This window comes from Epinephelus fuscoguttatus, linkage group LG1 (assembly GCF_011397635.1).
Source record: "Epinephelus fuscoguttatus linkage group LG1, E.fuscoguttatus.final_Chr_v1".
NCBI lineage: Eukaryota > Metazoa > Chordata > Actinopteri > Perciformes > Serranidae > Epinephelus > Epinephelus fuscoguttatus.
Window position 1 is genome coordinate 9,559,362 of NC_064752.1, and position 26,723 is coordinate 9,586,084.

Consider the following 26,723-nt stretch of genomic DNA (forward strand, 5'->3'; position numbering starts at 1 on the left):
GATTATTGGCAAAGTAATGTTATTATGTGCAGTTAATGCCATGAAATCATGGCATTAGAGTTTATTTTGTAATAATTACCCATAGGTAATGCATTTTTGTAACATTAAATGACAAATTACCTGCCAGATAGTTAGTAATGGCAATTTACTAACTAATTAATGATCTTTAAATACTTTAATTGGTGATAAATTGATGCACTTTGCAGCAGTGATGTAACACTGGGGAAGGAACTTTTTTTAATGATTAAAAAAAACCTCACTATAATCACTACATGATTATTACTAGTCTATATTATCTATATTTAATATTGTGTGTTATCACTGTATTTCATTATTATATATGTATTACATATTGTTACATTATTAGACTACTTATTATATATTGCTGTATTGAATTGGATCATATTGTATGTTCATTATGTATATGACATACTTTTCATACTTTCTTTATTTATTTGGATCCCCATTAGCACCAGTATAAGGACTGGCTATTCTTCCCAGGGTCCATACACTTGCATTCATACACACTTACAACAATATCACATAAACACAACAAACAGAACAGCTAATCTTGTCGGTTTAACAATGAGTGCGGAAAAGAAACAAAATCATCATCACTTAAACAAAAGTTAAGCAGACACAGAATTAAAATTCAGCCACAGTTCCTAAGAATTCATAGCAGACCTGACTTTGATCTTCATACAGATACATAATGATTTATGATAAACATAAATCCTAGTCTGCCTGACCTTGAATCATATGTTGTTCATCCTGTGCTTTCACACATTCAAGTCCAAGAAAATAGAATATTAAATAGCACATTATAACACACTTCCAAGGGGGATTTCATCCATATATATATATATTTAATAAATATGCCATTTCCATTATTTACGAACACAATTCATATATAATCCCTGAACTGCTTGGAGATGCTGTTTTAACACAATTTTATACAATTCATACATCTTTGTGTATGTTGTATCCATTATTCGTACTTATTTATAACACTTCACTAAGGATTTCAGATTTGTAATACTTGACTTGTTATTTGGCACCTATGCACTTGCACAAATAGTGTCACAATGAATGTATATTGCAAGGTAATGAAGGCTACAGTAGTGCATAAACTATTTAGTTTGTGGTTTTGTTTGAACCACGAATTGCCTCTTTAGCACCTCTTTCACCACTTTAAATGCAGCATTTTTCCTTTAAAATCAGTGTGTTTTTGGTACTTTGTTTGGTCAGTTCTCCCTCTTCTGCTGTGGATATGAAAATAATGTTTTAATTGAAATAAAATGAATTAAATAGAACTCTAGTTGTGCTTGTTGTTGCACCAGAAGACTCAAATAATATGTTTAACCTTTAACTGAACCGTGTCTTTATTATATAATTATATATATTATTCATTGGTGATGCAGTATGGAGGCCTTGAATTTGGATAACAAAGTGTCTCAGTCGGTGGAAGAAGAGGAGGAGGAAGAGGTGGTGGATGAGGACGGTAAATCCAGCAGCAGCCTGTAGGTGGCGCCAAAGCGTCGCAGTCATGTAAATGAACTGTAAAAGCCAAACAGCCTGCGTTAGCTTCACTGTAATGACGTTAGCCTCTTGGATGTTTTTTTCCGCCGTTAATGAGTTTGGATACCGGGGACCGACATCCATGAACCTCTCCGGCCATCTGCAGCACAACCACCGTGACCTCCACGAAGTCAGCTCAGTGTCCAGCGGGCGATCCTGAAGGTATGTTGTTATTGTGACAGCTCGGTGCCTCTAACCGGAGAGACTGCGTAACGTCAAACCGTTATGTTAGCCACGGAGCTAGCGTTAGCACGCAAGGCTACTTAAACGGCAAATAAGTGTCGAAGTAACGTCAGTGTTTTCCATCAGTGTCCGGGACACCGAGCAGCCGTTACAGAAGCAAGAGAGGATTTTATAGCGAGATGACACGAAGCGGTGGGAAGTTTAAATTTAATTATAAGCTGATTTAAGATGGGACTAGCTGACTTAGCTAGCTAGCGTGTTGTCAGGCTAAGGTCAAGAAGCTGGCCAGTCTGACAGCTAAGGCTAACTAATATGGTACCCAACAGTCTATAAACGTGTTGTGGCAGCTAGCCTTACTGCCACCAGTTAACGGCACCACTGGCTACCGTTATGAACACATTAACAGTCAGAGCTGGACCGGTGTCGTTTTCAAGATTAAGAGGTGGGTCCCTAAAAGTTTCATTAGCTTGGAGCTAGCTCGATGTACATATAATTACGATCTTAATGAGGGCGGTTTTATCTCAGATTCAGATTGACTGCCGGGGGTAATGTAATGAGACGGGTTAGCAGTGGTAACTGGATTGTTATTAACGTTACTGCATGACATGGTGACAGTGAGGGTTTGATGGCTCACACTAGGTTTAATGAGGTAGCTCCTGCAGCACTGGGTGTGATGATGACCATGCTGCTGCGTGTTGTCATACAACTGATGCAGGGCTGCCTTATCATGCTGCTCTACAAATGACCATAATGTTGGTAAATAAACAGACTGGCATTCATCGGTCAGGCGCCTCTCTGTGTTTTCAGATTCATAACTGTCACAGCAGGAGTAACTGGTGGCTCTGCCGCGGACGTGATGTGTTTTTTTTTTGTTTGTTTGTTTTTTGGCCTATATGCAATGCTAAGTGTCCTGGTTCAAACAACCAATGCATCCTCTGTAATCCACACCAGTCAGCTTAGTTCACTTGTGGATGATCATGACTGTATAACAGAACTGTCAACATTTTGAGGGGAAAGAAAAGCAAGCACCATCTGCAACCACATAGCTGCATCCATCCATGCGTTGCCTCTTTGTGCCAGTTAACATGAACAGTAAATCAGCTGTCCTTTGGCTCAGGATCCATCACAACCAATCAGTACAGTGGCCACCAAAGGGTGGGGAAATTAATGTGGATCGATCTACCAATCAACAGACTGATCAACCAACCAACCGAGAGAGTGAGCAACAGAGCTGCTGGTCCAAGCTAATTAGAAGCGAAAGTGACTTCCTCTATGGCTGCCTGGTTTTTCTCAACATCAGTGCATATCAAGGGCATGTCTCGAGATCATACTCAAAAGTTTGGGATTGTAAGCACTAGAAATCTCTGTAGAATTTACTGTTGTCTTAAAAATAATCACTGTGGTAGCTGCAGATTTTTTACAAGACAGTGAAGCCCCAGTTTGTGCCTTTCTCGTTTTCTAATCCTCAAAACTCTTCTGGTGTTCATAGAATGTGATCACATTAGTGTTTTTACATTTTTCGGACACCAAAAACTGCTTGAATGCAGCATTTCAGTTTTATATTGATAGTGGTAAAAACAAAAAAAAAAAAAAATGAATGTAAAGGGTTTTGGTCACATCTTCCATCTTCCTTTTCATTTTCAAATACCTTATAAGAACTGGGAAGCAACTGTGTTCTCATTCAGAAGAATATTGAATCACATAGATTATTGTCCAACATGTCAGACATTTTAAAGATTACAAAATTCAGACAATAGTAATAATAATATTGTATGTGATATGTAATGTATGTCATCTTTTGCAGAGGTAGAGTCATGGATAACTCTTTAATCCGAGTAATGAACTTTGGTTTACTGGTCAAAACTATTTTTGCAAGCAGTAGACAGAGATTTAAAACAGCAATATCTTTATTGGATGCAAGATGTTTGTCAGGATGTAAACCAAGGATGAAAAACTTTTGGTCCAGGTTTTGGTCACATCTGGCTAGTTGCTGATCCATTTGATGCGTCAGTATTTAAACCAAAACTGATCCAGTGTATTAGATTGACGCCACGGACTAGAAATTAAAACAGCAGGCACACATTCTGAAGTAAATTTAATTTCCCTTATATCTGCATTTTCTGTTCAGGGCATGTACCTTGAAGACTGCTTATCCTTTTATCACATCAGCAAAGTGGAGATGGCAAACAGGAAATCATTTTCCAAACTCTCAACTTCTTCTCCCGCACCACCTTTTACAGAATGTAAACAAACCCTAGCCAGCCTCGCCGTCTGCACCTATGAGATCAGTGTGCGTGTACTGTTGCCAAACTATAAATAAAAAAAAAATGTGAGACAAAGTTCTGTCAGCTTGCTGAAGTATAATTTAGACCATAGTCTATAATTTAATAATTCAGCCTTTTCCAGGCAACTAACCAACATCTTGAGAGCTCGTACTCAAAACATCAGCTGCTCCATTCAGTGTAGAGCAAGGACCTAGGAAAATGTTGCCCGTGCCTTTGGTTTGAATGAAGGATGGGTAGGTTAGCTGGCTAACTTTGGGCTTAAGCCTGGTTTTTCTGGTATCACAGACATGGTAAATCCTACATGATTCTAAATGGGTCCAAAGGAGGACACTGTAAAGGATTGTGATACAACCAGTGCTCCTTACTGGTTATAAAATAAAGCCTCTAACAAATTGTGGTTAGTTACTGTAGCTGCAGTGATCAATACAACTTCCTGTTGCATAAAAAAGCTGGCTGTTTAATTAGAGTTGTCAATGTAGGCTGTTGTACTCATATACCATCAGTACAGCCCTGAGGAACATGCAGTGACCTGATGAATAGAAAGTCTTTATCAAAGACATCAGAAGACAGTATCAGGCAGATAACAAGTATCCCCACTGTGAAGTAATGACAGGCAGCTTGTTAATTGAAAAAAGAGAAGACTGCATCATCAGGAGATATTCTGCAGCCGCTCTAGTTGTTTAACATGTAAAACATGTCTATTGTTTATACACTTTGTGACCACTTTATAAGGTACACTTGTAATGCAATCGTGTGCAACAGCTCTGTCATAAAGTCTGGTTTTACAATAATAATGTTCAGTTTTGATGCACACTGTCAGAGGCATGTGAAGTGTTGAAAACCTCTAACTTGATTTGAGTATATGTGCCTTGTTGACGTTTAAGTCTCGTCAGCTGACTGACATGTCGTGAGTTTGGGTTGCTGCGGCAACACCACAGTCTTAGGTTAGTGGTGAGAAAGGAGCCCAGATGGGAGGCATGTGTGGTCGTGGTGGTTGTTTTGACTGATCTGAGCCGTTGTCTAACTCAGACGATTGTTAATAGGACGGATTGTTCCTCTGGTTCTGTGTGTGTGTGTGTGTGTGTGTGTGTGTGTGTGTGTGCGCGCGCGCCGCTCAGCAGCTGTTGACTTGTGTCAAGGGACATGGGCAGCAGCTGTGTGTGTGTTTTTGTATTTTTCCCACTCGTAGTTTGTGATTTTTGAGAGTGACAGATGTGTTTGGGGTTTCTCTCCCACAGGGCTGCATGATACTGAGAACGAGCTGGATCTCTTTTTCTGTACTATTTTCTCTGTTCCTTCCCAGCCTCCTCGTGTGATCATGGACAGGTCTCATATTTTTTTGAAATGCTTTCTCTGTCCTTCATTAGCTCCTTCAATATTCATCACTCCTTCTGTTACTTTAGTTTTATTCAAGCGTCAATCTCTGGTGCTGAAAAATTAGGCCAATGTGGAAGAGCCAAAACCTGCAGTACCTCTAATGGCCACTTGAGGCTGGCTCCAAAAGCGAGCCAGTCTCTGTAGACCCTCATGTTAAAATGCCCATTTTGACAGCAGAAATAAACATGTTTACAGCCTGGTACAAAAAATGATTTTGGTCACTGTAGCTAATCTCCCTGTTCATGACAACTTTAGGGGGATGAATTTTCATATAACTCACCTGTTGATATTTTATTAAGGCTTAAAGTGATGCATAATTCAAGGCGTGGCTGCTTTGAGTGACAGGCTGTCTTCGAGGCGTCGCCACAATCTATGAGTCAGCCCCACCCTCACCTTCAAATACGGTCACTTCTGGTGTCAAAAATCCAAGATGGCAGCCGCCAAAATGTCAAACTCAAAGCTTCAGAACGGGAGCCCACAAACCAATGGGTGATGTGACGGTGGCCATGTCCATTATCTTTAAGCAGTCTATGGTTTTATGTTAGTGTTCTTCCATCACTTCTCCTCCCATCATAATTGTTCTATTTCCTTCACTTCCTTTCCTCTGCTGGGGCGTCATTACAGAAAAATACCCAAACTGCTTGTCCTATCATAACTTAAGTTTCAAAGATAGGAGAAATCTTATCCTTAATTAAACTCTTATCTTAAGAAATCCTGACTATTGATTATTTAATCAGCACTTGCCCTTTCATGCCTGTATCTATGTTTAGAATGTACTGGTAGGCCTCTCGAGATGAACAAGCCATAATATCAACGGCTGTCACTTGTCTCTGGCTATCTAAATCGCTATCATGGACAAAAAAGGATGGGTGTTCATTTTTTTGGCAAATATGTATTGCTGCGCCTGAGTACAGATAGCTTGGGTGACCTCTGTGAGGTTGCACAAGATGCAAAGCAGTGATATGAAAGACAAATCTGCAGCTTCAGTCTGGAAGTCACCGAAAAATGAAGCAGAAAAGCAGAAAAATTAAGTGCATCTGTAATCAGTATGATCACTGGCAGAGCCCCTTGGCTTCTATTAGGCCTCTCAAATTAATTGTCTTGGCAGTCGATGTATATCAATTAATATAATCATCCAGGAAATTTAAAGCGTCATTATACAGTTTTAATTAGCCTCTCAATCAGTTTGGTGTTCATGTTCTCCCCCATCTTCATTGTCATTACCGTAATGCCCCAACAACAGTGCTGCTGCCATTGTTGGCAGCTATTTTGAATTTAGGACAAAGTCCATGCTGTCCTAACTTGGATTCCTAACTTGTGAAATCCCCAAGTTGGGACAGTTCTGTAATAGCTAAGTTCCTTAGCTAAGATAAGAGGTTTTTTTAACCTAAATGCAGCAAGGAAACATATTTCTGCAATACCAAAATTCCTTAATGCCATGAAGAGATAAGATTCAGACTTATAAAGTTTCTGTAATGAGGCCCCCGGTCTCTGTTTTCTTCTCATCCACTTTTCTTGGTGTTTTTCAGTTTCCCAGTGTGTGTGTGTGTGTGTGTGTGTGTGTGTGTCAGCAGTTAAACCTCTCACCCTTATTTGCCACCATTTAGCCTGGTTATGCTACTCTACACTAATGCAGCCCCTCAGCAATAACACACATACACAACCAGCTGAGTTCAGACATCATGATGGGAATTATGATGATGATGATAATGATGATGACGGTGATGATGATGATGGTCTTGGCCCTCTCTCTTGAGCGGCTTCATTTTGGGCCTCAAAACCCCTGCCTTCTTGACAAAGTGCTCCAGGATGCTTTCGCTGTAAGTGTCCATGCATTGCATTTATACTCCTGTAATGAACCATTTTAGCTGCAGCTCATTCTCTGGAGGATTGTAAACTTTGACCAGGGGAAGCCGGGTGCAGCTTACTATAATGTGACATGCCGATGCATGTTTTGCTAATTGACGTATTTCTGTAATCGATGAATTGCACCAAGCCCTATTCCACAACAATGCTGTTGGGTCAGGAAGGCGTAATTGCAGTAACTGATGACTGAGCAGCGCTGCTAGCGAGCTCCCAATACACTGGGTTGGTGCTCAGTGACGTAAACTGAAGAGCAGCAAAATTAACCTGTAGATCGACATGTGTAACCTGTCAAAATTATTCTTGGCAGTTAAGCAATTAACGCATAACCATTGACATCCCTACACCAAGTGTTAGCATGCATGCCCAATATACCCACTGAGGTTTTAGTATTTCTCACACGATTGTTACGCACATAAATTCTTACTGTATTATCCAGTAATGGTCCATTATATCAAATAGAAAGCACTAAATATAGGTTTTCTTTTTGTCCAGTACTGTCCTTACACCAGACTGAGTTATAAGGATAAAAAAATGAGCCCAGACTGTCTTCTCCCCAGCGTCGTCCTCCTGAAGGATCCCAAGATGTTCTCAGGCCAGGATATATTAGTCCTTCAGTATGTTTATCAGACCACAAGATACCTTAACTTTTTCCACTTGGGATCCACATGCAGTAATTAGTTTCCATAAGCAATGCTCCCACATGACCACGTACACACTGCAGCTAAACGTGGTTCTCTCTTCTTCGATAGTGTAATCCTGCCAGCCTCACTGATGAAGCAGCAGGCACTGATCCCTCTGATGTAAGTTTGGTTAATCTATGTAGTGTGGACCAATGTTGTCATGCGGATAGTGTAGAATTAAATGTGTACTGCCTAACAGGTGACAACAAGAGAAACTGTTGGCAAGTGAGAGGAAAGATGAGAAGGTGTAGCCTGATAATGAGACTGAATTGTTGTTCTGTTTTCACCTCATTATTCAGTCTGACATTGTGTTCGTTTCACCTGTTTTGTTTGTGTGAGGGATGTAAATGTCCCTTCGGCATGATTTTCAGTCAGCACAGAAGGTGTGGTCGTGTTTGCTTTATTTAAAAGTTGTTGTTTCTGTAAATTTACTTAACACAACCTGTAAAGCTACATCTGTCTCATCCACACTTGACATTTTCATGGCCAGTTTTCTGTTGTTAAGTACAGGAAAATGACGTTACATTTTTAATCTCACCAACAAAGTTCTGATTTTTTTTGTTTGTTTGTTTTTTAAGCAGGTAAACAGCTTTAAGTATCAGAAATACTTTATACTTTATTGATCCCCGAGGGGAAATTATTTGGATTAAGTATGTAGATTCACTACCCTTTATAACTCTGGTACACACTACTGAAAGTTCCCAGTATGAGACCTGTGTAGGTCAGAGTTGTACCATTTTGAGAATGCTTACACCTGTATATGTGGTTGACCTCTGACAGATTATAATCTGTTTACTTAAGGTGATTTAAATGCAGGTGGAACAGGTCTCTTTGTTGATTGTAAGCACAATAGGACAGCTGAGTGTTTCACAGGTGAGACACATTTTGCAATCTACTATGTGTCAATTAATGGAGCAGAGTGGTGCTTAAATGATTTAATTCATAGTAATTGAATAAAACAATTTAGGTAAAGAATTTATTAATCTATCAAGTAAAGAAACAAAAACAACAGTTGTCGCACTTGATGCAGCAGCCAATCCTGAGCAGTGATCAAGCATCACATTATCACATAACATTAAGTAACATTAAAGCTCTCTGTCCACACTGAATACATTAAATATTCACTTCTTTTACTTCATGTAAACAAACCATGTAAATATTAGTTGTGTGCTCGAGATTATACTGGCGACATAACCACTTAAATGATGGGTGAGTACTCTACTAGCTATCTTCCTAATGTGATATAGATATATCACATTAGAAGTAGAGATAGCTTTAAGGAGAAAGAGCAACAAGTACAGAAGTTGTTGCAGTAGTCGTCATAGTAGTTCTATCTAGTGTGGCTGCAGTCGTAATACAGTATCAGATAAACACTGAAGACAAAACAAGTACAAATGAGATAGAGAAAACATTAATAGCCAGTTGGAAAAAGCTAGAAATGGATCAGTGTTGTTTAAATAAAGGTCGATCAAAATCAGATTCTGTCTTTACTGTGCTCTGTCCAGCCTGCTAGTGCTGCAGCATGGCTCTCCTTCTCTACAGTGCGAGCATTTCACTGTATATGCAACTGAAAATTAAAGTATGTGAAAAGTAATTTGGAAAGCAGCAGTAACCTTGAGCAATTCTGGTGAAACTTGATGTGGGCATCCCCACATGAAGCATTTTGAATTAAGGTTTCACACATTAATGCTCTCAACATCTCTGAAGAAATCACTTCTTCAGGACTTACTCAAGATTTTATTACAGTGTGATTTTTATCTTAATGAACTCTTTAATCAATGTCCTTAACACCCGAAGAGCAGGACTGGTTTGTAACTTCACATCTTCTTGATTACTGAAAGGTGTTTACCAAGGCGAAGTAAATGGGTAGATCTGGTGTATGACATGCCATGTACTTTGTTTGGAAAAACTGGTTAAAGAAACTAGTAAGGCACTTGTTGGCATGTGCTCTTCTTCCTGCAAGAAGGATTGACTTATAATTTCTTATAGCGCAGTTTTTAAGAGTTTTTAGAGTTCTGCAGAATGTCCTCAAAGTTCTCTGACAAACCAGACAGTGATATGCAACTTATAAAAGACCTCTCCTTTCTCTCAAACCACTCTAACCAGGCGGACAGTGTCTCCTACAAATGGTAAATGTGCTGCAAATCCTCAGTAACACTCTAAAATTCAACACTGATGCAACTCACTGCCAAACTACGCACTTCTACTCTTAGAGATCCCTGGAAGTCCTTAATTGGCTCTATCTCTGACTTACTGAAGGACAGAAGGATTCCCTCACACACACACACACACACACGCGGTCGGTCAGTCAGAAATAGCAGCTTAATCAGTCTGTCGGTGTCGTAGAGCTGTAGTGAGCCTGCAGCTTTGTCCCAGTGATGGCTGATGATGTAAGATATGCTCACACAGATCCTCTAAGCTGATTGGCTGGCCACTCAGGTTATTCGCCACACCTGGCAGGACACAGCGGGACGATTAGAGATTGGGTTGTTTGTCTGTTTGTTTGTTTGAATTGCGAACTCCTGCGCTGCCTCCTGCAGTTTCACTCAGACAGACAACACAAGGGAGGCTGCTGAGCCTCTAGAGTGAAGGCATCTGGCAAGGTGTGTTCACAATGGCAGGAGGAAAGTGTGCAGCCAGGAGATCTCTATTCTTGTCACACGACATCTATGTGGTCTGGTAGCCAATGCTGCATGGAATCAGAATCACTGATCTATCAGATTCAAATCCACACACAATAATTAAATATTTAGATTGTGCACAAAACAACACAAAATAAAAGCAGCCCAAAGCCAATACATGCATGTGTAATGTTTTATTTCATGTGTTATTGACATAAGAAAGTCAAGCGCACTGATGAAGACTGAGACACACACCCAATTTAAAACTTTGGGGATAGAGCATTTCATTTATTTCTTATGCCAGCCACTGGAGGATTAGAAATGCTGAGAAGTAATGGTTGATTATTAGCTTTCAAAGGAGCTCACGTCTCAACCAGACTAAGTGAACACTGAATAAAAATCCATGGCAATCGTGGTGTGAAATAACTTAATGTCTATTGAATTTTAGCATAAATTCTAGTACTCCAGGAAAGCTTATTATTGTGATATTACCTTTTCAATGATATTTTTGCCCACAATAATGTACAGTATTTATGGTTTTACTGTGTGTAAATATCTTAATGAAATGATAGCCAATCAGAAATTAACATAACAGTATATCAATATTAATCCGGAGTGAAATATTATTTTTACAGTATGATCGATCTGCCCTAAGAGAAAGAAGCATTGAAGGAGGGGAGGAGATATTAAGACGGGATGGGAGGTGGGGAGATTTGGGGATTTGGGGAGAGGGATGATGGAAACAGGAGGAGGAGGAGGATAGTGTGTATAAGAGACAGCAGGGGGAGGCAAGTTGTCCTTGACTTTGCCCTCCACCAGCCTATTCACAGCCCTCTGCATCACACTGCATACAGGACGCTGCCCGCTGGAAACACACACCTGTTGTCTATGTGCCAGGAATTCACTGGAGACACATATAGATCCACTAACGGAGACAAGACCACCGTACAGAGGCGTTATCAAACACCAGCTGTTCACTTAATACCTCATCACCTAATACCCCATTACCTACCTCTGTGTGACCAGACACTGTTTGATCTTGGCCAGGAGTCATGCTAGCGGCTGTTTGAGGCTGTGTTTGGGCAGAGCGATGCTTTCAGCTAAACGCTTACATCAACATGCCAACATGTTCATAGTGACAATGCTAACGTGTAGATGTTTAGCAGTACGTTACCAAGCTAATATTTGCTAATTAAGCACAACATACAACTGAGGCTGATGGGACTTTCATTAGTTTTGCAGGTGAAATAAAATGTTGACCAGATGGTAACGGGCAGGGGATCAAAGTTACTGTAAGTCATCCTCTGGGGACCTTCTTTTGCACTGAAGCTGCTGATTGACAATATTTTGCACATTGTTCAACATCTTTAAATATGACCACAATAAGTGTTTATATTTCAGAGAACTGTATTGTGATCAGGATGGAAAAGCCTCTGAAACAACATTGTACATGAAGTAGGCTACTGACTTTTTAACTTGCTCCTGAAACCTGGCACCTCTATGGGGCTTCACACATGTCGCGTTTTTTTGTGCCCTCAAATTCATTGTTTTCAATGTAGGCAGGCGTGCTCAAACACCAGAGTGACGCCGTCGCGGTGCACACACATTCCCAAGCACCTGTTTTTCAAGGCATGACAGCTGCACCATAAGATAAACTGAGTACAGCTTTTGGAACTCAGCAGCATCATGTCATGTGACAAAAGTCAGACAATCACAGCCGACAGTTATCTTTCCCTTCTTCCATAAATATCAGTCTGTGGCAAATATGGAAAAGTCGATCATTTTAGTGCAGGGCTGCCAGAGCTTTACATCTGACCCACAGACAATATTGTTGGCCTAACACACACGAGAGGATCAGCTCTGCATTCAGGTAAATAGACTATGATATGGTGCTTGTTAAGGTAAGCAACCTCAGACACAACCTGCTGCCGTGCTCTTCAAAGCTGGCACAAAAAAGGCACGAGTAGCACACTCACGTTTTCCTGGTGGTTAAAAATCAGGCATGTGTACCCCCCCCCCCCCCCCCCCCGACCTCACAAGTGCATCAGTATTAGATGTGCAAAGTCCTCTAATGGGCCAGATTGCACCCTTTTGGTGGGTCAGTTCTATGGGCCGTATGTTTGACACCCTGTCTCTAGAGGAAAAGTCAGGGGATCACTAAAGTCAGGAGGCTTTGTCCTCTGAAAACAACAAATGTCTGTATAAAATGTCATGGTAATCCATCTGTTAGTTGTTGAAATATTTACCTCTGCCAAGGAGGTCATGTATTCAGGTGGTGGATGAGCCAACATTGGCAGTGTGGTGCTAACAAAGGCAACAGTGCTGACAAAGCTAACAGTGTTAATGGGGGTTAGCTCATCGTCACTGGGGAAATCTAGGGGGTAACCTGAGGGTGGGCGTTACGCTACCGTGACAAGGTTGCATTATCAGCAGTGCTAACAGCCTAACAGTGATGACAGAGCTCACGGTGTGCTAATACAGCAGCGCTCATACTGTCCAATATATCTAATCATTTCAAATACCAGGATCTGAATTAGATTAACTTTTCTTTCTCTCATTTCTGTAATCTTCAGTGACCACTGCAAACTCTCTTACTGTTTGACGGCATTATTTGATATAATGAATCAATTCAATGATGAAAATGCAGAATTCATTTGTATTTTGCCTTCTCTGTGAGTTTGTAAGGTCAGTATCAGGAGTACTGCATATTTAACGATATGATTTTAATCATTCAAATTTAAAAGGTTTTATTAATAATAATGTCTTGGCACATCCTGAATATTTGAGGATTCAGTTGGACCACAGACCTCTCAGAGACGGTGCTTGTGTTCATATTTTGAAATGTCCAGTCGACTGTGTTTCTGTGTGTGTCTTGTTGAGTGCAGTGAAATGTTAGAAGTCATGGATCATTGGGGTGATTTCACTGATCCCAGAACAGATGTGACCTGATGTTTACTGTTTGCTGCTAACTTTAGAATTCATTGCTCATGGGATACACTGTTTACGCTCTGTGTGTGTGTGCGTGGGTGTGCATGAGTGTGTGTGTACACAGTGTGATCCAGCCTGCATCTGGAGCTCATGCTTGGTCAAGCTTGGATCGTGACTTGAGATCAGACAGTTAGATGTTGAATTTCCATCGTGGCCAAATGCGTGCACGGTGCTGCGAGCCATCGTGATCGTTGCCTGTGATGTGGGCCCACAGTGTAGTTAAAGGCATGCCTTACCTTGATGGCATGTTGGAGGTCTGAGGTTTTCAAGGTTTTCAGTGAAGCAGCTCACTTGTTGCACAGAAAAATGTCAAAAAATGTTGAAATCAAAAAGAGATTCGAGGTTCTATTGAAAAACACTTGGTGATAACGTCACACTAAAAGCCTTCCAGTGGTTCACTGGCACAGTTGCTCAACACTTGAAATTGATACTGGTCTCTGAATAGTATTTGGACGTGTGACTGTTTATCACCATCATTTTTTATCATATTGCTGAAAAACAAGGTCTTGTTTTGCTCCTGTCACAAAGCAGCAGGCCTCAGCCTTGTGGGGAAATTCATCCCCTTTCTTGTGGATTGCAGCCATTCAATATACAGTAATTGCATGGTGCAATTACCTCTTATGTATGTAATTAAAACACACCTGCGGTTACCACCAGTGAGCACATCAACCAGGACTCACGTTTTGAAGGGAGTTCACCCCAAAATCAAAAATACATATTTTCCTCTGACCTGTAGTGCTATTTATCATCCAGTCTGTTTTGGTGGGAGCTGCAGAGTGTTGGAGATATCGGCCGTAGAGATGTCCGCCTTCTCCAGATGACACTCGGCCTTGTGGTGCCAAAAAATACGTAGCTCTACTGCTCGCTCACCTAGCACCACGTAGCCAGCAAACATTACAGCTCAGCCAGGAGGATGCCATCAATGTTTACCTCTCGCCTCTCGTCCATGGGTAGATGCAGGCTTCCTTCTCAAAGTGAAGCAGTTGATGGGTGTAGTTCAGTAGAAAGACTAAGTAAAAAGTTCCTACATGAGGTCTGTGGATTAACTTTTGAGTAAGCAGGTCCTGATTTCTGGAAAGAGACATTGCTGCTTCTGGCGCTTGGAGCACCACAAGCTAGGTGTTATCTAGATGAATTATACTGGGGAGAATGCAGACATCTCTACAGTGGATATGTCCAACACTCTGCAACTTACACCAAAGCAATCTTGATTGATAGATATCACTACAGACAAGAGGAAAAATTTGTGTGTCTGATTTTGGGGTGAGCTGTACCGTTAAGGATTACAATTTGAAGGACCACATGGCATTTGAATTTGACGTAATTTATATTTCTCAGCTGAGCTGAATTCAAAATAACGCTCTGTTAATAACGTGAAATGTCACATTACATTGATTTTAAATATGACCTGAGTTTCTGTCTTGCGTAAGAGAAATGTTTTTGTATTTAAAAATGTCAAGCTGTACCTGAACTGTCGTGTGGAGCTTGTGTTTGGTGTTACTCCACTGTCATGAGCCCACATCGTGATAACATCAGCGAGCATCGTGCCTTACTGCAGCCTTGACACTGACCAAATGATGCCTTCAGAAGCACATACACCCACACATACGTATGCATGAGCAGGCTGTGACGTCATTGATGGGCCTGCCTCTCTCGTCCAATCCTCTTCTTCCTCTTTGCTCCCTCATTTCTACCTCTCTTCCTCCTCCCTTCTTCTCATGTCTTCAGACAGGCAATGATGACTCATTTTGAGCCAGCTTTTAGGTGCATGATGGGATACAAGGATTGAAAAGGGGGTGATAGAGGGGGATTTGAGTGAAGGCAGGGGACAGAGGAGGGAAAAATCAAGAAAATTATATTCCAAAAAATATGGACACCTGAACATTTTACCCATATGTGATAGCTGAGCATGATTCTAAAACCATGGGCATTAATCTGCTGCTAACAGCCTCGACTCTTCTGGTCAGAGGATTTAAACAAGATGTTGAACCTGGCTGCAGGGATTTACCTCCAGTCAGCCACAAGAGCATTAGTGATGCTTTGTGCATGGGGGCATTGTAATGTCCTTCACCGAACTGTTGCCACAAAAGTGAAAATCCGTTATTGTCTAAAACATCATTGTTACAGCAGGATTAAGATTTCTCTTCAGAGGAACTAAAGGGAACCAGGAACAACAGATGCAGTCACAGACATAGTTGGACTGAGGTGTCCACATACTTTTGGTCATATTCTGTAGTGTATGCATGGTGTGGGTCTTTGACCACTTGGACACCAGGACGTCTGTCAGTGGAAACTGAATTTGTGAAGTTGGTTTCTGCTTTTGTCAGATACATCTTTTCGTTAACGGTGACCTTTTGTGTTATTCCTTATTTTCTGTCATATATATAATGTTACAATGTCGGGCAATTACAACATATGTGGCCAAAGTTACAAATAATGAGGTAAAAGCATGTAACAGTAATCCCTGTGACCAAAGACCTCAGGCTTTAGACCCATCTGACTACTCTCTTTCCAGCATTTTTATCTACTGTTGAGACAAGCTGACAGATTTCTTTATATGGTCATCTGCTGCAGGCACGTAACGTAGCCCACACTGCTACATGTAGCTACATGCTAATGTCAGGGAAACATGTAATCTTGGTTGCTAATGTTAATTTCTCCCTAGATTTAAGATCATATTCCTGCTGGAACATGTCCAGTTGTGTTTATAAGCTTTTATCAGTGCTTTCTCTCTGCAATGACGGTGCAAAGATGACCACAAAACTCTGACTAATCAGAGCAGACTGGGGAGGTCATGTTTAAGAGACGGGCGCTAAAACAGAGCATCTGAGATAAAGGGTAAATACAGGATTTCCAGCACAGACAGTGTGATGTAAATAAAGTGTTTTCTGACCATTAAAGCATGTGAACATGTTCCCAAAACCCAAAATAAGCACAATAGGTCCCATTTAAACTGCATTAAACCAGATTGTTTTTAGGCGTCTAATTGCAGTATGTTACACTGAATCGTCATCTCATGCGTACATTGATGACTCATCTGCAATTAAAATTTACATGTTCTCCAACATTAATTCAAACAGTTTTAGAAACAAGCTCTGTTACATTTGTGTGGTGTTTTTAGCTGTTTGATGTGGTAATTGGGAGAAAAAGGTTTTACTCCATTGTCATCTCCAGTGTCATTGTTTCAAATGCTAATCATTTATAATTGTGTTTTTTATTTTCCATGTTACTCAGCAACAGATGGGCTTTGATATCATTCTGCTGCCGATTGTACTCATGGATGTATGTGTTGACAGCTTATTGGAGAGTAAATCCTGCATTACAAAATGTCCTCTCGGATTACGGATGATGTTTCAAAATTCAAGTTTCAAGTGATCAGCAGAGAGCTGGGAGGACATCTGGGGGGGCGCAGAGAGCTGGGAGGACATCTGGGGGGGGGCACTACACTGAAACTATAGACAGTATCTTTGTTTTGGGAGTAGAGTGTGCTCCAGGAAGTTGAAGATCCCAGTTGATACAGTAGGATTTTTATATTTTTCCCACACTTTAATCGCTGAATATTTTCCCTTGTTTAGGGATGACGTAGAGAGAGAAAATGTGTTTATTTGCGTACGCTCAGTGTGTGTGTTGCGTGTGTGTGTGTGTGTGTGAGACAGTAACCTGACATGCTGAAATATGTGATGTCAACTGTTTGTGGCAACCTGCCCAGAAAACTGTGTGTCCGTGTGTGTGTGTGTTATTTTTATGTGCTGTCTGGTTCAGAACTGTTGTTGTTAATTTTGTCAGCTATTTTTTCATTTACTCTTAGTCCTGTGTCAAATGTCCTTGTTAGTTTTTATCACGGCCCCGTCTACGTCTATCGTTTTTCCAATCTACTTTAGATTAAACCAGCTGCGTCCCCATGGAAACCACGCTCACGTGGATCCCTCGAAATATGACATCCACAGTAACTTGGGGGGAAAAAAAAACAATATTGTGCATTGACTTTGATGATTTACTGATCATCTCACCTCATCACGAGCACATTGAAGTCAGCAGTGTGGGAACATTTTGGTTATCCGGTGGTTGGAAATTTGTAGACTGGTCCTCTTTATTTTAGTTCATTTATGTGAAGCAGTGACGCTGATAGGTTTTCAGTGCAGTGAGTTCAAGGAAGACAATAAAACTTGTTTTTGACAGATTGTAATGTTAAACTAGTGTTTGATGCTATTATAATGGTAATATTCATGTATGTTGAAAATGTATCTGAAAATTAAACACATAAAATCCCAAATCTGAAAACATTACTTACAAAATCATAGACTGTATATCTATTTTTATATACAATCTATGTACAAAACATTATACAAATGTCACATCTTGAGTTCATTATACTGTAGAGAGCACTAAAATCATTATCCACTGTCAAGTTAATCAAATGTGATTTATGAATTTAGCTTATTCTCTTTTCATCTGAGAAGAGTTTTTATGTTTTCCTTTCATTCATTGAGACCATGAACAACACACGATATTGTCTTGAGCAAGATATATGCACAGATGGTGAGAAAATGGCAGCTGCTGGTGAAAATATTTTTGCATCAGGTGCGCCCTGTGGATGGTAAAGTGTCAGCATGAGTGAGTCTGCAGGGAATACAGCATCTGCTGTCACGTAAGATTAAAGGGATGTCTGAAGGAATATACTATATGTTTGTAAATTTGGGTAAATTTTATGAACTTCATGATATGAGGTTATTGCCTACCAGCAGTCCTTGGGTTGTCAGGGATTTTGTACCCAAAAATTTGACTTCTCAGGCAGTACTCCCAGGCTTTATGTCACTCCCAGCAAGTTCCTCCAGTTTAAGTCACAGCTGTTTAGAAAAACTCAACTCATTTAAAGTTATTGTGATAAATAACTTCAAAATAAGTGCAGTCATCAGTATTTTTATATTACTTAGGATCTAATGACTAGGTGTGATGTGAAAAGGATGTCTCATAGTGACAGAAACAAACAGAAATCTGGGTTTTAGCCTCTTTCAACTCATAGTTTTGGTTTTATAGCACACTGACTTCACTGTAAGTGGCCACAGAAACAGTTAACACAGCTCTAGATACACATTAAACTTATCATGGTGTCATTTCCTCTCTCTGCAGGAAGTGGTGACCCTGCCTACCTGACACCCTGCTTCTCCTGCCCTCCCCCCAACTCTGCCCCCCCACCCACTGTCCTGATTGGGTCTCTGTACTGCCGGCGGTGGATTGGAGCACTCTGATTGAAGGCCTTGCGAGGTGGTTTTTCGGTCTGGCGCCGCCTCCCCCCGGGGCCGGCGTGCGCTCCCAGCAGCCCGTGGTGCCCTGCGCCCCTCCCTCCCCGTCACTGCACAACAGAGCCCATGCCCAAGGTAAGACCACGACAAACAGCACCCTGATGTGTTACTGTGGAGATCTCAGCTAGTCAGCCGGAGGTCATAGAATTATTTTTGCTTGTTAATTAGGGAGTTTTCAGTGTTCACACCTCTAGTTTGGTTTCCTCTATCTTTCGAGGGAACCAAGAGCTGTGAACATGGTGTCACCAAAACACTAGAATGGAAGTGACTTTAGTTGTTCTTTTATCTCAGACATGTTAGGATGTTACATACATGTTTCGGCGGAAACTTCCACCTTCCTCAGAAGCCGATATTAAGGAGGTGTGACTGTCCTGTCAAACCTCCTTAATATCGGCTGAGTCATTGAAACATGCCAAGACATGTAACATCCCAAAATGTCTGAACAACTAAAGTCATTAGCAGAAACTAAAGACATAACGAACACCATTGAACTATTAGAATGGAAGGTTTTACATCTTTCCTTTGATTGTAATATAGTTGTCAATGGCGGCCATGTTGAAAATTGGCCGCCATATTGAAAATTCATGATAGCTCCACATCTAATTTTTTTCTACATGTCTTTGGCTATAACTGTACCAAATTTGATGATTCTATCACGTAATATTCATAGTTAATATGGAATTTGATCTAAAAACAGTTGTGGCCGGCATCCATTTTGGAAAATGGCTGCCATGGCCGCCATATTGAAAATCCATGATGGCTCCACATCTAATTCTTTTATATATGTCTTTGGCTATACGTGTACCAAATTTGACGCTTTTATCACAAAATGCACAATTGTTATGGAATGTCTAGTTAAGCTACACCACTATGGTGGTCATGACAACAAGTTTATTTTTGGTAGACAATGGAGGAGAAACTGGTGGAAGCGGTTGCTGGATACCCAGAGCTATACAACCCAACAATAGACAGCAGTCATCCTAAAATATACCTGGAAACAGCCATCATGGAGGTGAAGCTCCTGGACCAACTGGTGGTACTGCCCGTGATCCACCCTCTTTTTTAGGGTCTCATGTACCCACACAGATCTCTGTTTATCTGTACTCAACAAACTGTTTACTGACAGCCTCTCACCCTCAACCAGAGCTACAGCAAGTACCCTCTGCCTTCAATTTTTTTTTTAAAAGGCAGTGCGGCGCATCTCGTGTTTTGCTACTTGGGATACGCTTTCTGTGTGATCAGGGCCCTAAGGTGGAAGATGACGTTGTCTTAGTGTGTTGGAGGTTTTATCTCGGCTCAACCTGCGGTGAGCACTTGCTGCTCTTTCTTAACAATAACTGAAATGCATCTGTGGCCCTGAGACTTTACCTGGTTCACTGAGTACCAAAAGCTGACATCAAATGTCTCGTCAGATTTGTGATACTGTTTTCTTATTTTATGAACAGATAGTTCCTGATGTGAATAATACATTTGCCAGTTTTAGACTGTGTAGCTGATTATGTTTTGTTTGCCTGTTAAATAGAATATTGATTCAGTTTAATTATTGGCTGATAAACTGTATTATCGTAAAGGTATAGTGACTCATGATATTATTTCAGTAACTCAGGTAGAGCATCAAAACATTTTCAGTGATACCCAGCCCTAGTGAGAGCAGCTGCGTGAGCGAACTGCACACCTCACGGCTGGGTGATTCGAACAACGTGTTGGAGTCAGAGGTGTAGGCGGAGGGCCTTTCCAAAGCTATTCAGCCATCTGATGAGCAGTTCTCTTCTCACAGAGTTTACAGGCAGCTTTACTGTAAAACAAGACCAGATTTGTTTTCTCTGACACCTAATTTCATAAATCCTTCTGTCCTCGGCAGGAGGAGGCGCAGTGCGTCCGCCAGGAGCCATGTGCCTCCCTCACACTAACAACATGGACAACAAGTTACAGGGGGCGGGGCAGGGGGGAGGGGCTGCACTTCGACCACGGGCAGGAGGCGTTCCACTGGAGCCCTTCGTACACCAGGTGGGTAGGAATGGCTAAAATAAAGGTCAAAAACATTTAATACGATAAAAGAATGGACTTAATGGATATTTCATTTCTTATGTTACCTCTTCTGTTTTTGTGTGTGTGTGTGTATGTGTGCATGCAGGTGGGGGGTCACACCAGTATGATGCGTTATGATGACCACACGGTGTGTAAGCCTCTGATCAGCAGAGAGCAGCGCTTCTACGAGTCTCTGCCTCCAGAGATGAAGGAGTTCACTCCAGAGTATAAAGGTCAGTCACATCCCACTAATGTTCAGTATTAGACACAGATGAGAGCTGGGTTTCTTGGTGAACTTCATATATCAGCCCTTTACATCGAAGTACTCCCACAGCCCTGTTATCAGATGGACTTAAGTACCCTCTTATCAAATTTCTTCTTCTTTGCTCTGTAGTATTTTGCTGTAGAGAAAACCGTAAATGCACTGAAACAACAGCTGTGTTTTACTCCATACGAGACATATTCATCCTGGAGTTGTGTCCTGTTGTTGTGTTTAGGCTTTGTCTTTTTTCAGCTGATTTGGTAAATTTTGCATTCATACTTCTGCTACTCAGAAGGGCAAAAGCTTTAACATTTTAATCCTCTGTCCATTACTTTCAGTTGTCCATTGGACTTTTCTGCTCACTTATTAACTAGTTTGTACTCTCTGCTAACACCTGACTCAGGTCGGTGGGAAACCGTCATACTGTCATAGCTGGAATGTCATAGCTGCAGTTTGTATGACAGTTAATATACAAAACTTAATGTTGCCAAAACTTGTAGCCACTCTGATCCGTGAACACACATTTTCAGAGGTTCAACTACTGTCTTGTCGTGGCCACTTCACCACAGCCACAACACAAGATTACAGATGAGTTTACAGTAGGTATGTCCATCTAATCTCACACCAGATCCACACACGGTGTGTAGACTGGGTTCACACAAATCAGGCGTTGCTGGGATTAGCCACAGGGTTGTGCAGCAGTGTGGGAGTGTCACTTAAATAGCCCATTTGTATGGGAGTGGAGGGTGGAGACCAACTATAGAAAGCTAACCTCCCCATCTCATCGACTACGTATTTCTTTGGTAAGTTTTTTTTGTGTTGCCCTAAAACAGGGGAAGGCAACCTGCGGCTCTGGAGCCACATGCAGCTCTTTAAACCCTCTCCATTAGCTTCCTGACACAAAATTACCTGGAAATGAATAACAGTTAGTTTGAATGTCAGTAGGGGTGGCCAGCCTGTAGTCTCTCTAGCAAATCTAGCTATGGATTCCAAATCCACACATAAACAAAGTAAGTCATGACATTAGAAGCATAGTACACGCAATCTGTAAATCACTTTAATATTCAACAATAGAAAGATACTGTCTTACCTGTTCCCATGGACCTCTGGTTTGCCGGTTATATGATCGTCCACTGCTGTGTAATGTGGGGTTGTAGTTCTCCAAAAATGGATTCTGTTTCAACTTTTCGGCCCTGGATGCTACTTTTTTTAAGCATCACCAGCGGCCTCACAGCCACAGCCTTGAATCCAGGCCTTAGATCTCACATTAAAATACTTGAGAGGATTGGCATTTTTGCTGCAACACCTGATTTGGAGTGAATGCAGATAATACACAAAAATGCCCGCTACCAAGCGTACAACAATTTATGTTACAGACAGAAAAGAAAGACCAATTCAAAGAGCCACAGACATGTTTAAAAGTTATTTTTATTTGCCATATTGTTCATTGTAGGAAATGAAATGCTTTTAATAGAAGTGAAAAATTGGTGCACACCATCTTGCTTTCTGCTAAACTGGTTTTGACGGAAATATTGTATGAAATATTAAAAAGGCCTGCAATATGACAGACAGTGTGTGGGAGATTTATTCAACTTTTGTTGTGCAGAGATACCTTTTCTGTGTTTTCATGACAATAGGTGTCGATATGTTATAATTTAATTTTTGATTATTAATCAGGTTTTTCTGACGCCACAGACTTGTAGGTTTCAGAGGAGCTCAGGTCTCTTTTAGGGACTCCGGCTGCCCCGTATATCAAACGCTGCTCCGAATTATCCTTACTCCTCTGGGGTCGGCGGCGGATGCAGAAGTGACAGATGTAAGGAAGTACGGATGTTTACTGGCAGTGAAGTGGTTTAGTTGCTCTGCTCTTCATCACCAGGCACATAATGTAGCTGTTTCCACTTGCTTTTGCTGCAGTAACAGACATGAACACACTCTGACAGCCAGCGCGCGTGCACACACACACACACACACACACACACACACACACCCCTCATCCTCTCCTACATGCATGTGACCTATTTATCATTTTAGCAAACTATGTAAGAGAGGAGACAATGACGAATGAAAGTAGGTTGGGAGATGAAGAGAGATTTTGATGGTGGGTGGAGCAGGTGTAACTAATGACATTAATGATGGCTCTGTTCCATTTAGGTGTGCGTTGAAGTCACGACAGAGAGCCAACACATACACAGAGACTGACGCTGAAACACTGAGATGGAAAGCAGTCCTTATTATGTTACAATTGTTTCATCCGTCTTTGATGTAAAAACGTCTGCCATGAGGAAGGTTTGGAGGGAAAGCGCAACAAATCATGATCTGTGTCCCACTTCATCAATTTTTTGAGTATGTAGTGGGGTTATGTGAGCTGTTGATGGACAGTGTTTTCCCTTAATACATTGTACAATCATTGAGGAGTTATTCACAGCTGCAAAAACATTAATTGCAAAGGGTGGTGAGAAAGCTTTGGAAAGATCTTGGACGACAAAAAAATAAGGATTAAATCTTCTGTTCTACCACATAGCACCCACATAGGTGTTTTCAGTTATTGTTCTTGATTGGTCCTTTTGTGAGGACTGTGTGGGTGTATGCACTGAAGACTGTGCATGATTAAATGTGTTTTCATCCACCTATTTTCACACACATTTTCAATTTGTGCATCACTGAGTGGAGATGCTGAAAATTAAAAAAACAAACAAAAAAAAAAGAGTCCAAATATCGCAAAAAGACAAGTTTTCATCCCCAGCTGAGTTGACTCTGGGAGAGTCGACCACTCTAAGGAACCAAAACGGTCAACTCGTGGGGCGGGGCTTTCCATCAGTACAATTATTTTGCACGTTATGTTTCACTTCCACCTGTCAGAGCCAGCGATCAGGGAAAAGGTTCTTCTAACAAATGTTAACACATTCTTGGCAGTTCAATAATGTAGTCAGGCCGAAGGCTCACGTTATCTATTAATGTTAACAAGCAGAGGTTTGTGGGATTGATGAGCAGAGTCGAAGGTGAGCAGGTACACTCAAGCTGCAGGCGAGTGGCTGAGGAGTGGACTGATTTGCATATTCAGAGATCTGCACATACGTAATGAGGCAAAGGTGTAGAGTTACATCTGAGCCATCTGAAGGCATGAAGGGGTGTTTTTCTATGGAAATACTCATACATATGTAATCTTGATTAACAAAGAAGTGTTAAGGGGTCTAATCGATGCCTGGAAAAAAGATTAAATTACTATTTTTTGACATTTCATTGACTAAAAGCCGAAATACATTGGGCATGGACGCGACAGAGTGGGGTTTCTTTACCTGCTACTTGACTGACTCAGTCTTTGTAGCGCGTGGTTGTTGCCAGCTTCACTGTGTGTCCATTGAGGTTTGGGAATTGATCATGCAGTTGGTTATGGAGTGTTTGGAAGTGTAAGCTTTATTAACATCAACTTTATTACCTATTAAATGGCTTGTTTTAACAACAGGATGCATTGATATAATGGATTTTAATGTGACAAAAATAAATATGGTGCATCACATTGACTCTGGTACAATAAGGTGTTAATTTCAATCCTTTTTAAACAGATTGTACTCATTTTTTACACAGTTTTGTGTAGTTTTCACCTGTTTGAGGGTGCAGAAGAAGAAAAAGCCACCTAAAAATAGACAAGAGTCTTCTGTGCTCAGCATAGCAGCTCTGACGCTCTCTGCTGCGACAGACACGTTGCAGTATGTCCACGTTCCATGTATTTGAGCCGTAAGACTACAAGAGTTTGGGGTAAATGGTAAACGGACTTCACTTGTATAGCTCTTACCTAGTCTTCCAACCACTCAAAGCGCTTTTTACACTACATGTCACATTCACCCATTCACACACACAGTCACACACTGGTGGCCGAGGCTACCATACCATTCACATGCTCTCACGCACCAATGGAACAGCCATCGTGAGCACTTTGGGGTTCAGTATCTTGCCCAAGGATACTTAGACATGCAGACTGGAGGAGCTGGGGATTGTACCGCCGATCTTCCAATTAGTGGACTACCTTCTCTATCTCTGAGCCACAGTCACACCGGAATCTGGGGCTGATTTACTCCAGATTCACCCCTCCCATCAATATCCGGGGAGAAGTCTGGTCTTGGACTGTGGTTGGTACTGACATGTGGCCCAGATTTTCTGGTAATGTGAGAGTTTTATAGATCCAGTCTCAAACTGCTCACAAACTCACTAGAGCCGCCCAAGTGATTTTAAACTATTTAGTATTTAAAATCTGGATGATTACAGTTATGCTCATGCCAATACGGAGCAGATGATGGTGTTGCCAAGCAGTGGTGAACATTTAGCCCTTAAAGTTAAGGTAAACTAGCATATGACTGTCAACAGATGTGAAAACAGACGGTTAAGATCTCACCTCCAGTTATTGCTGAAGAATTGACAACATGTTTACTGCGTCTCCACAACTATCTTCTCATACAGACTTGTTTTGCTTCCTGCCTTTGTTTTTTTCTTACTGCAAAACATTTTTACATAACAGCAAGTTATCACACAACTTCAGTCTTTGTCTTGTTTACATCTGCTTCCCCATGAGATCCCATGAGATGGTGCATTCAAGTTCCCTCTTGCACAGTAATCTTAATATTATCTCGTTTAGTGTGATGCACCATTATTTTCAAATCTTGTGCTTATGTTTCTCATTTGCTTGATGCACCATGATTCCAAAACTGGTGAAGATTTTAAAACCCCTGTAGACAGAGCTCGGCTTCAATGAATCACTTATGATCTTAACTGCCCTTTAAAAAACAACCATTGGTGACTTAACATGAGACCAGGTGGATACATTCCCAGTACAATGACCTGCAGCTACCAGTTTGTCTGTATTCCCACCGGTCCACCCCACTGGCATTGTGGGTCCCAGTGCCATGACAACAGTGGTCCATAAGGAGTCTATATTTAGTCCTGGATCTCTGCCCACTACCATTGTCCTGCTGATTAAATAACAGCAGACAGACAGACAGCTGCCCAGGGACGACTTTCTGAATCTGTCAAGGTTGTTTTATCCACAAAGTGTTCAACATCATCAGATCAAATTTCTCCTTGTGTTCGGGGTGTGGAGGTGGTGAAGAAGTCCAGTTTCCTGTGGACAGAGGGTACGCTTCAGTTTGGACGTGATCTTCAGATTTTGTTTCCCACAACTGAGCAAACTGACAGCAAAATTAAATTTGGACAAACAGGGAGGATGTTCAGCGTCTCACTTAGCGGGGATGAGATGCTCTACTGGAGCTAAAAATAACAGCTTAATGTTTAAATAATACATCGTCAGACGTTTTCTATCTGGGTATTTAATCTATAAAGTTTCTCCATTGAATTTTCAGAACATTTACTGAATCTTGTTGTACAGACAGATGACAGATGACATGACAACCCAACATTAAGTGTGTTAGTAAGGTGTTCTTCCTCCAGAACAACTTCAGTGCTCCTTGTCATAGATTCTCTGTTGAGCATCAACATCACATTCTCCCATAAGGCCCCATGATCACTCTGAGACATGTTGCTAAAGGCGTGGCCACTTT

General features: G+C 41.1%; 1 protein-coding gene across 1 annotated transcript in view; it reads left to right on the top strand.

The window, feature by feature from the left end:
• Positions 1 to 1,558: 1,558 nt before the first annotated feature.
• Positions 1,559 to 26,723, top strand: part of ip6k1 (inositol hexakisphosphate kinase 1) — a 35,169-nt gene continuing 10,004 nt past the window's right edge. Inside the window, exons 1-4 of the mRNA XM_049581277.1 lie at positions 1,559 to 1,740; positions 18,709 to 18,956; positions 20,743 to 20,888; positions 21,016 to 21,142. Of these exons, the coding sequence (XP_049437234.1) occupies positions 20,772 to 20,888; positions 21,016 to 21,142 (244 nt within the window). The 5' untranslated portion in view covers positions 1,559 to 1,740; positions 18,709 to 18,956; positions 20,743 to 20,771. The remainder of the gene's footprint in view (positions 1,741 to 18,708; positions 18,957 to 20,742; positions 20,889 to 21,015; positions 21,143 to 26,723) is intronic.